This window comes from Homalodisca vitripennis, chromosome 1 (assembly GCF_021130785.1).
Source record: "Homalodisca vitripennis isolate AUS2020 chromosome 1, UT_GWSS_2.1, whole genome shotgun sequence".
Taxonomy (NCBI): Eukaryota; Metazoa; Arthropoda; class Insecta; order Hemiptera; family Cicadellidae; genus Homalodisca; species Homalodisca vitripennis.
The window spans coordinates 123697559-123709890 of NC_060207.1; the positions used below are offsets into that span (position 1 = coordinate 123697559).

Consider the following 12332-nt stretch of genomic DNA (forward strand, 5'->3'; position numbering starts at 1 on the left):
AAATTACAAAATTAATTTCATAAGATCCACTTTTTGAATTTTAAACGAAAAATAACATTGTAGTTTTGTAACACCTTATATAGGTATCAATATATCAACTTTAACTACAGCAGTTCGAGTACAGAATCCCTCTAGAGGAGACACTAACGTCTTGGCTATTGGCATTGCTGACTAGTGGCGCGATCTCCTCATCCACACTGATCTGCTTGGCATAACGGCGTGCGTCACGGTGCCGCATTCCCGCGCTGTGGCCGTCGTCCTCCCCACTGGTGGTAGAGCAGCTAGAACTGGCACTGCTTCCCGCCCGGCCCGCCTTTCCCTTCTCTGCCAGAGACATCAGGTCCGTACCCTTCACCGGCCCACCCTCTGTTACATACACACAAACACACTAAAAGCTATAGACATTTGGACTACTAAACATTTTCAACCTGTTTCATAAAAACGTTCAATATTGGATAATGTGAGTAATTTGTTTTACACACTGATGTAATATAAATTATCAAGTCCTAAGGAATCCAAGTAGAAAGAAATTAGGCATAGAAGAGCCGTCCAAAAAAATTGGGAGCTAGCTCCTGTCTATTGCGCTCTTATTTTCTGCTCTGATAAGTAAAAGTTCCTTACCATTAAATCTTCGTCAATGAAAAATAGAGTTGATGGAGGAGTTTAAAATTTCTTCCATAACTTTAACTATCATTTCAAGAATGAAACAGTAATAAATTCTACTCTATCATTGGAAATAGAAAATATAAAAACCATTTCTTGGTTTAAGTACATTCAAACAAATAAACTTTCACCTGCTTTGTATATATATGTACTGTGATAAAGTCTAAAGTATTTCTAGATTATTCTTTATCATAGTATTGGGGAAGATAAATACTTGATAGATACAAGATAGATGATTGTTGCCACTAAGCCTATTGTGCGACTATTTACTGCAGGCAAAAAGCAACACAAGCAATTACATAAGTAGGCCAGGAACTTAGAGTTTTGGTTACACGAGTAACTCTTAATAAATTAAGTTTTAAATCCTTTAATGTGAATGAATTTTGGATAACGTTTAAAACATTTAGCACCTACGAGTGCCCATTAGACCAAAACATTCATACTTACGTTGTTCTAATGTCTAATGTTATACATTTCTTTGTGTTTTAACAAGAGGTCAGTCAGTATGGATGATTAAGCTCTCATGCATTACTAAATCATGACAGTTTGAATTAAATAATAGAGCGCACTAAATAAAACATTGAATAAAATAAGGAAACAACTTATGGTTCAAAGCGGACTTTAAAACCATAAGTCGTAGATAATTTTACAAATCAGCAATATTCAATCACATAAATAATTTAAGAAATTTGTTCAATAAAAATATGGAATTAAAAAAATTTGTATTTTTATTTATAAAAAAACTAAAAGATGTATAAATACAGAGTTTGCAGTACACTTTAACTTCCATGGGTGGAAACTGTTTACATTAAAACCATCCTCTATCCAATCCTCTTTTCTACTAGTACAAACTTAAATAATTCAAATAGCTAAGTTCCTCCTGTGACATATCAAATTAAAGGAAATTAAAAGAGAAAAGATATTTTTGTTAAAACATAAATTTCATTGGATAACTTGTTTAAAAGTACACCATAATATCTCAAGAACTGACAGGTTTAGCAACAACTAATAGAAGCAACAATAGCTCCTTGGCGAATGAACAGAGGTATCTTGCCCTAGTTTTCATGAACTCATGTATCTCTTAATGGATCAAACGATAGGAGTAATACGTGTAGCCAGCAATAGCTCCTCAACCAATGAACACTGCTCTTTGGCCCTAACCTTTCTAAGGTGTGTGGATTGAGAAATCTTGGCTTTTTTTTAGAAACTCATAAGTTTCCTGACAGATCAAGCAATAAGTATATGTGTAGTCAGCAGTAGCTCTTCACCCAGCTTCTTTTTGTCAATAACTTCGACTTGAATGTGTTAATCGCCATGTGTTTGTGTTCTACATGCCCTTATGTTTAGGGTGACACCTGAAGTTTTCATGTTCACTCTCTTTCATATCTAATATCTTCGGAAATAGACTCTTAACCCCCATTTTAAAATGATGGGAGGCTCCTATTGGATAGTATTTCAGAAATATGTATCTGTAAGCAAAAAATTAAATGAGACTATAAGGTTGTGGAATTTTGAATTCATATGCAATTTTTGTCACTTCACCTTTTCTTTCCTTATTGGCAGAGGAGGGTAGTAATAGGAAAATTACTTATATTTTACTTATATAGGTATTATGTTTATTCTTATTTATACTATTGATATTAGAAGGAAAACACATTTAATAAGAAAATATAAATTTTAGATTTGGATACATTCTTTTTTTAAATATAACACTAACAAACAAGGAACAAATATTATATGTTACAAAAATCTCATGCCGAAATAAAAAAAAACAAAACATTACTTACACATAATTAACTGGTTTACTACTCAGTACTGAAAGAACTACAGAACTTGTAAGCAAAATAACTGCAATAAACCATGCATCTACGGGCATGTAACATGAGCAGAATAACAGGTTGTTACGTTTTTATAAATGTGTAAATTATGTTCACAACACGTGTGATTAATATTATTATATTATTTAACTAAACACTTTTGGTTTCTTAAATGTTTTATGTGAATATAAAAATTCCTTAAGTTGATATTTTGAATTTATTTACTCATAACAATTCCCAGTATTTTATAACAGTTTTAAATGAAAATATAACATAGATTTATTATGTTATTGGTTTGAAAATTTTCATAGAAATACTCAATGCTCTGTCATACAAACAAAATGTAAATTAAATCATTGCAAGTGTTACATATTGACTTTTGTTATCTTTAATTATTGTTAAAATAAATTTTTAAATTGTAACTGGCTTTTACAAAATATATATAGCCATAATAATTTAAATGTAGTGGTTATTTAAAGAACATATTTTTCATTGTTTATTTTTCATTTCTTGAATGGACAATTTCCTTACATTATAACAATCTTTTAAAATGTTATGAAATACATATTTCCATTATATAAGTTATATATTATCATAATTGTATGCTACTGCTATCCAGTCTACATCATTGGTGACAAAGGGTAAGAATGAAGGTTTTTAATATTACGTTATTAATCAACGTTTCATTAAGATTTGATTTTATACAGGGTGTATGAAAAATGTAAAAAAATATTTGGAAAGTGGTAAAATAGCTGAAAATAAACAAAAAATCAGTTCTTTTAATCATTTCATATTTCGTCTTGTTTAAAATCGGTCTGTCTGTTAGTGTTTTCCTTTAAAAACCAGTAGCTCTAAAATCGGATTATATTATAATGTTACAATTTGGCATGCATATTTGTCTTTCTGCAATCTAAAGTACTGTCTCAAAAGAGAATATGTTCACTAGTTTAAAAATGTTAACGTTTTACAATGAATTTCACAAAACTCTGTTGAATAAAAAAATGGTCAAGATTCATAAATACTAACTGATGAACAGTGCATTAGTTTAATATCTCATTCGTTATAATAGGTTGATAAATAACATAAAGTATTCACCATTATTGATGTTTTATTACCTATTCTGAAAGAAACTAAAGTTGGCAGTATTGTTAATCTTATACAAGTAGATACAAATTATAAAGCAATATTAGATTTTGTGGACCTATTTTAAAATGTTGAATTGTTAATATCTTTCTTAACATGTGTTGTAGCCTTGATTATAGATCCTTCTGAGGATCTTTAATCAAGGGTTGTAGGTTCATTGAGGCTTAGTATTTGAAGCCGTCTTAGATTAATTTTTAGATTTTTTCAGGTTAATTATTTTAAATTACATACCACATTTACCCAAAGATATTACATTTCAGCGGCTCATATATTTATATATCTTGTTATCAATTAGTTTATCATTCATACAAGTTTTCAGCATAACCTTTCAACACACAACTTACTCACATTCTATACATTAAAATAATGGATTTATAAAAACATGTATTAATTATAAAGTAAAAATCAACTGGTAGGCCTTCATTTGCCTAGATTTGCAGGTAAATTAGACCTACTATATTAAAAATATAAATTCTGAATAATACACGACTGTACATCTATGTTCTTATCCTTATTACAGCTTTTAATTATTAAAGTATCTAAAATGTTTTGTGATCACTAAACAATCATTAAACAATTGCTTAGCATCCTAAGTTTTAAAATGAAAGTGCCACATTGTGTTCTAATATTATACAGCATATCTATGGCTGGACTTGGCTGTTACTAGTTAATATATCACATTGATTTAATATTAACAAAAATAATTTTACTAATGTATAACATTTTATTATACAAAATAAAGTATTGTAATAATAATTATTATTATGTTGGTATAAAGTATCTTAGTTCAGACGATGTATTGGGCACATACAAGTACAACAGGATAGATTCAATATTACAATGTCCTGCCGATGTATCTGGATAAACTTTTAATAACTTCTTATCAATAATTATTAACAGACAATAACAACACAAGAGAGATTTTGTGTCTGATGTACCCATTGGTAAGCTGTTTATATATAACTATGTAATAAATTTTCAGGTTAATGGTAAATTGGATTGTTCATCTCTTGTACAGTGTATTTCAAAAAGTATATATATATATATATATATATATATATATATATATATATATATATATATATATATATATATACACAGGGTGTTCTGAAAAAAGGTGCCCATAAGTCAGTGCGTGATTCCTCACATCAAAATAAGAAAAAAAGGTCTAATTAACATAGGTCCGAAAATGCTTAGTTACCAAGTTATACAGGGTGAAAGATTTCGTCTGAATTTCAGTTCCCCTGCTGCAACGAAGCCCTACGGGTATTTGTTGGCTGTTAATTAAGATGTACAATTTAGCGTACTTTATGTAAAATGAACTGAAAAATTGAATAAAACTGTTTCTAGACCTGTAGCTACAGTAATTTTTAAGATATGTGACGAAATACGCGAAACTTGGTCCCGAAAAACAAGTTACATTTAGGTTTGAAGCAGATTTACTATGTTAAATGTACAATAAACACAAAATATTTTTTCACGGTACTTGTAGAAAATTTAATTTCGAAGAGAAAGATGTAAAATAAGTCTATAATAGACAAACGCAAACTTTAAAAAATAATCCTTAATTACATACAAAACGCATGAAAAATAGACAAAATCTGTTAAGCTCTCTACAAATGTAATATTGAAATTAAAACAGCTGTTTTATTAAAATATTTGATTTGAGAAACAAAATAATTTCTATTTAAAACATATGTTTTAACAATGTAACATTGTTTATAATAATTTAAATAAACATTACAAGCAGCTATTTTTCCATTGCTCATTAAGTGCGTGTGTTGATCTGTACTTTAATACAAGTTAGTGCGAGTGCCGTTGAAGTTAATTTTTGATAGCTAATAATATCTTATTCATCATGGCAGGTAATATGAATATTATGTACACTAATGGTGAAATGGCAGACATGCATTTAATGTACGGTCTTGCACATTGCAACAGTCGTCAGGCTAGACGACTCTATCAGGAACATTTTCCTCATAGACAGTTACCGACTCATAAAATGTTTTCTTCCATTCATAGAAGGCTAAGCGAGACGGGAACCTTTAAATCTGGAAAAGTTGGTAGATCAGGACGGCCACGTACAACGTGTACAGCTGAATTGGAGGAGGGCGTGTTGGACGAAATAGAGAATCATCCTGGAAGAAGTACTAGAGAACTAGCCTTGGATTTCGGTGTTAGTAATTCAATTGTCTGGAAGATTTTACACGAGCAGCAGTTGCATTCTTATCACTATCAAAGGGTCCAGGCTCTTTTGCCTCGAGATTACTTTCCTCGTGTTCAGCTATGCCAATGGCTTATCCAAAGGTGCAGAAATCCACATTTTTTAAATTACATTATCTTTACTGATGAAGCAAAATTTTCAAGAATGGCTATTCTTAACACCCACAATACTCACATGTGGGCAATTGAAAATCCACGTGCTATTTCAGAGAACCGTCACCAATATCAGTTTTCTATAAACGTATGGGCTGCTATTCTGGGTGATAAAATTTTTATTAGTTTTTTACCTGATACGCTCAATGGTGAAAATTATTTACATTTCTTGACGACTAATCTGAATGAGTTACTCGAAGATGTGCCACTATACACACGCAACAACATGTGGTTCATGCAGGATGGAGCTCCAGCTCATTACACATTACAAGTAAGAGAATTTTTAAATGAAGCATATCCAAACAGATGGATTGGTCGAGGAGCCCCAGTAGCATGGCCTGCAAGGTCACCTGACCTCAATCCTCTAGACTTTTTCTTATGGGGACATTTAAAGACGCTTGTCTACGACTCGCCTGTGGATACCATAGAAGAGTTGCGAATAAGGATTGTTAACGGGATTCAAAGGATACGTGAGACACCTGGGATCTTCGAAAGAGTTCGGCAGTCTATGAGAAGACGGCTGGATGCTTGTATTTTGAATGAGGGGAAACATTTTGAACATCTACTGTGACGTGGTTAGTTTTTTAGGACAAGTGTAACTTTTTTGTTGAATGATAATTCAGATAACTTTTTTATGTATGATAATGTATGATTGTTAAAAATATTTACTTGATAAAAAATAATAGTAACTCATTAATTTGTTTTAATAAAGCAGCTGTTTTAATTTCAATATTACATTTGTAGAGAGCTTAACAGATTTTGTCTATTTTTCATGCGTTTTGTATGTAATTAAGGATTATTTTTTAAAGTTTGCGTTTGTCTATTATAGACTTATTTTACATCTTTCTCTTCGAAATTAAATTTTCTACAAGTACCGTGAAAAAATATTTTGTGTTTATTGTACATTTAACATAGTAAATCTGCTTCAAACCTAAATGTAACTTGTTTTTCGGGACCAAGTTTCGCGTATTTCGTCACATATCTTAAAAATTACTGTAGCTACAAGTCTGGAAACGGTTTTATTCAATTTTTCAGTTCATTTTACATAAAGTACGCTAAATTGTACATCTTAATTAACAGCCAACAAATACCCGTAGGGCTTCGTTGCAGCAGGGGAACTGAAATTCAGACGAAATCTTTCACCCTGTATAACTTGGTAACTAAGCATTTTCGGACCTATGTTAATTAGATCTTTTTTTCTTATTTTAATGTGAGGAATCACGCCCTGACTTATGGGCACCTTTTTTCAGAACACCCTGTATATATATATATATATATATATATATATATATATATATATATATTACAAAGTATTATTTTGTCCAAACTATCGATTGCGGCACCTCAGCTCGGCTACTGGAGAAAGGAACACATAGTTTAGTTTATATTAATAGCCGCTAGATGTCAGTTGTCTTCTGTTTTGTTTGGTAACCATAATATGTTTAAAAAGGCTACTCCGCAGCAGAAATCATTTTGTGTTCTAGAGTTTTTGAAGTGGAATTCTGGGATTACAGAGCAAAGACATTTCAGGTAGAGGTACCAATTTGATCCTCCAAATGGGTGGAACATTCACAGATGGTATCGACAGTTTGTAGGTACAGGATTTGTATATAAAGGAAAAAGTCCTGGCCGCCCTCGTGTTCTTTCCAACGTAGTCCTTCAAAATCAACTTGTCGTGCCAGCTGGGAGCTACAACTGCCTATAACAATTATTTGGCATTTCTGAGACGTAGGTTGGCTATGAAGCCGTACTAGTTATATCTGTTACAAGCTCTGCGTCTTGATTACAAACACAAACATGTGATATTTTTTTACGAGATTGTTGATGATATTGACAATGATAAAACCTTCGCACAACGCATCGTGTTTTAGTGAAAGCGACTTTCCATGTTAGTGGTCAGGTAAACAAACATTAGGTACCAACACTCCCACAGAACCTGGAAGAGTTGAAGAACCAGACCCCTATTGCCATAATATCGGTGGCGAAGGACATGCTTGTTCGATCATGGGAGGAATTTTAGTATCGATGTGATATTGTTCACGTCGCTGATGGAGGACATATTGAACATCTGCAATTTGATTTTGAAAGGTTCGTAAATACGAGGTGTGACTATTAAATAACACAAGACTGACACTGCTGGGGATAAAGGAGGCATGTGTCAACTGCCAATAATCAACATCTGTTTAGTGTGAATCTTTCTCTTTAGTATGCAGCTAGTCTCGCTTCTGTGAACAACACCATTTAGTCAGAGCCTACGTTAGCATTATTGTTGTTTTTTTGTTTTGTCTGATAAAATGTTTAATGTAATAACAGAGCAACGAATTATTGTGAAATTTCACTTTAAACTTGGAAAAACTGCTACTTAAACTTATAGGTTACTAAAAGAAGTGTATGGCAGTGAATGTTTATCGCTGGTACATGTTTTTGAATGGTATAAGTGTTTTAAAGATGGCAGAAAGACGTCAAAGATTATTAGTGGCCAGATTACCCCTTAATGTCAAAAATGGATGAAAATGTCAAAAAATGGGTAATTTGATTCGGTTTGAATGTTGATTAAGTATTCGCTCAACTGGTGAAACTGTAGGTATTGATAATGAATTTGTACAGCAAATTTTCATGACAGTTTTAACATATGAAAAGTGTATGTTAAAATGGTGCCTAACATTCTAACGTTTGAGCAACAAGAAGCTCACATACATTTTTGTACTGATACTTTGTACACGATTGAAAATGACCCAAAATTTTTGATCATATAATAACATATTGTGAAACGTTGTTTTTTACTTATGATCTGGAAACGAAATGCCAATCCATGCACTGGAAGAGCTGAACTTCACCTAGAGTTAAAGAAGCTCAAATGTACACGTCAAATTTTAAAGCAATGGTGATTGCTTATTTTATATACATGGGATTGTGTACCTTCATTGGGTTCCTGAAGGTCAAACAATTAATCAATATTACTACCTTGAAGTACTTTCTTAATTACGTCAAAGAGTAAGGAAAAAACGCCCCGAAATGAGAAAGGACAAATCATTGGTTCTCCACCAAGACAATGCGTTAACTCATTCCGTGTTATCTTTCAAGAGGTTCCTAGCCAAGTACAGCATCCCAGTGTAAGAGCATTCACCTTATTCACCAGCTCTTGCACCATGTGACTTCTACCTTTTCCTTAAAGAGAAACCTGTATAGAGAAAGCGGCACGTGTCCTGAAGGAGCTAACAGAAGATGGCATCCAACACTGTTTCCAACAATGGAAAATTCGCATGGAACTATGTAGGGAAAGAGAAGGTGTGTATATTGAAGGTGACAAAAATGAATAATGTATAGAATAAAAAAAAAACTTAACAACGTCAGACTCGTTATTTAATAACAACACCTTGTATGTGTATAAAGTTTCATATCTGTATGTCTTAAAGTTTAATAAATATATCCATTTGAAATATGTATATTCTTTTTCAAATATCCCGTATTTTATTAATTCTGATAACCTTGTATCATGAATACAGTATTATTTAGTACATGATAGTGGAATACATTTGAAAAATACATTGGAAAAATAAATATTTCTCCCTATTTATTTATTCCTACTAAAGATCTCTAATTAGTTTTTCAAGGCAATGGTATAATTATTTGAAGATAATGTTCCTTCGGCTTATAAACAACCGATTTTAAAATATTTTTGAAATATTAATTCATTGTAAATGTCATAAATCTATACTAAAGAATATATGTGGTTAAACATTGTAGAACTAATTAAGTATCTAAGACTTACGCAGCCTAGCAGAAGGGCCTGGGAGAGAATCTGCCAGAAGTCTCGTAGACTGGAGACTCTGAGAAGTCTGGAGCCTGCGTAAAACATCCTCCTCACTGTCAGAACTGGTCTCCTGCTCTTCGCAACGATAAGCTTTGCCTAGACAATCGTAACAAGCCTTCGTACGACACCATTGTGACCCGTTATATAATAACAGAGATCAAGAGGCCATTTGTCAACCACTGACCAAACTGATTAATTCTGTCAAAACTAAATATCACGCTGATTTAAATGCAAACATACACACATCCAAAACTGGGATTTGTAGGGGTAAGGTATATTGTTAACAGTAATCCCGTTGTGTGATACCTCGTGTTAGAGTTTTTGATAAAAGACAAGTATAGTTATATTTAAAAAAAAAGTTAATACAGTATATACGTATGTTGTAATGAACATGCGAACCCTTGAGCTGATATGTAACTTACAGAGATTACACTTTTGTCAGAAATTATTCAAAAACTGTTTAAATATTGATTAACTTTCCATACGAGGAGAGTCATGCTTTTAGGATTGTTGCATGGAGCATACATGTAACCTTAAGATTTTAGTTAAGGTGCTAGTTTTTCTAAAGTTTATACTATCTTGTGCCAACTGATGGCTAGTAAACTAACAAAAAAGAATGTTTTTTAAATACTAGAAATCACTAAATAAATTTTTCATTACTAAAAGTGCATGTAAAATATTTTATTTCAAGTGAATAATTATATATGTAGAAATAGTTTTATTATGTAAATAATTCTGTTAGTTAAGCCTAATAATAACTTTAGTCTCATACTGTAAATGAGATTATTGGCCATTGTCCATTTAATATGTTATTTTTATCTAGTGTTGGGTCATTTACAGAATGATCTGTGATATCTGACCATTTCCTTACATAGAAGAATGCAAAATGCAGAACACTTGTTATATTGTGCTAAGTGTAGGGAAGTGCACACATGCACTAGGGTAGAGATTTAAGGGATGAATGTATGAGAAGTCATCTATGGGGTTAGATAGTGCGCAGATGGTGAAAAGGCAGTGAAGGGGTATAGAGGAAAACTTACCTAACTCCTTGGCGGAGCTAGAGATAGGAGGAGGGTCATCACAACAAGCCACGGCGTAGAAACACCATTTCTTGTTGAAGTACAGGAAGAACACCAACAGCAGCACCAAGAAAGCTGCGACTGCACCAAGGAAAGCCGTTGCCTCTGCAGGCACTGAAACAATAAGTGAACACCAATGACTGAGTGCAATTTATATTTTATGTTCAGGATGAACACCAACAGTACCACAAAGAACACTATGACCGTATGAAGAAATACTTCTGTTGGAGCTGAAACATCACAGAGAAAAAATGGTTGAACACAATTTCTGGTTTACGTACAAGAACATCAATAGTGCCACCAAGGAGGGTAAGACCAAGCAAATACATTGCATATGCTGGATCTGAAACAAGTGAACAGAAATGATTGAACAACATTTCTGGTTTTCGTACAACAAAGAAAATCTACACCAGCAATAAGAGTAGGGTCCAACCATAGCCCTTAAATATGCTACCTCTGCTGGATTTATATCATGGTGTAAACAACGACTTGGCATAATTTCTGATTCAAATACAATGAACATACAGCAGCTAAACAGATAACGCTGCAACCATGCAAAGGCAAGGCAATATGTCACCTTTGCAGGGATTGACACATTAAGAGATCAATAATTTATTTTTGATCTCTATATTCAATCTAGCAGTGACCCGCGGCTTCGCACGCAATTTCGTAGGTTTTACGCTTGAATGAGCACTTCCGGTTCGATTGAATTATACTTCCAATGCCAAAGACGAGTTTACCTTTTTTCCACGATCAAGTATACATACACAGCTCTGAGAAACCTACGTTTGTAAAAAGACAACTAATTTTGGTTTCATAACAGTTTTACATATAAAGTAAAAGTTACACTACATTGTCTCTTATCTGCACTGCTAGCAGTTACCAGCTTCTTTATACGCAATTTAGTAAGCGTTGCACGTGTATGACTATTGCTGGTTTGAGTGAATTATATTTCCGACGCCTATATTGAGTTTGCCTTGTTATCACGATCAAGAAAATGCGTCAAAAAGTTTATATGTTTATCTAGCCTTTTAGATGAGTACTTACCTAATCGTTGAAATATAAAACGGCGTTAAAAATTCTTTGTTATTCCTTAAAGAACGTGCTCACTATAAATGTAAACAAATCGAAAATAATAAACAATCAGACCAGTTGATTACATTAGACATGATCTTTTAATTAATATTTCACAACTTTAGACACCAAGATGGGATTTTCGCTACTTTAAAAACCAGTGGGGCGTAGCCTGGAGGTGTTTTCGAAATAAGAATAGGCCTATATCCATCTCAGGGACCTTAAGAATGTCCATGTAAAATTTCAGTACAATCGGTTGAATATTTACGCGTAAAAGCACTTTCGGATTTATAATATTAGGTTTATTTCAACAGTTATATTCTCTAATGAAAAATCTTGAATTTAAAAGTGGTTTAAACGTCTTTA

The 12332-nt window shown here is 32.7% G+C and overlaps 1 protein-coding gene across 1 annotated transcript in view; it reads right to left on the reverse strand.

The window, feature by feature from the left end:
* The window catches only part of LOC124352958, a 52843-nt gene that overhangs the window by 32653 nt on the left and 7858 nt on the right, over positions 1 to 12332 (reverse strand). Inside the window, exons 2-4 of the mRNA XM_046802716.1 lie at positions 10854 to 11006; positions 9772 to 9909; positions 149 to 366 (exon numbers count right to left, since the gene is read on the reverse strand). Coding sequence (XP_046658672.1) covers positions 149 to 366; positions 9772 to 9909; positions 10854 to 11006 — 509 coding nt within the window. The remainder of the gene's footprint in view (positions 1 to 148; positions 367 to 9771; positions 9910 to 10853; positions 11007 to 12332) is intronic.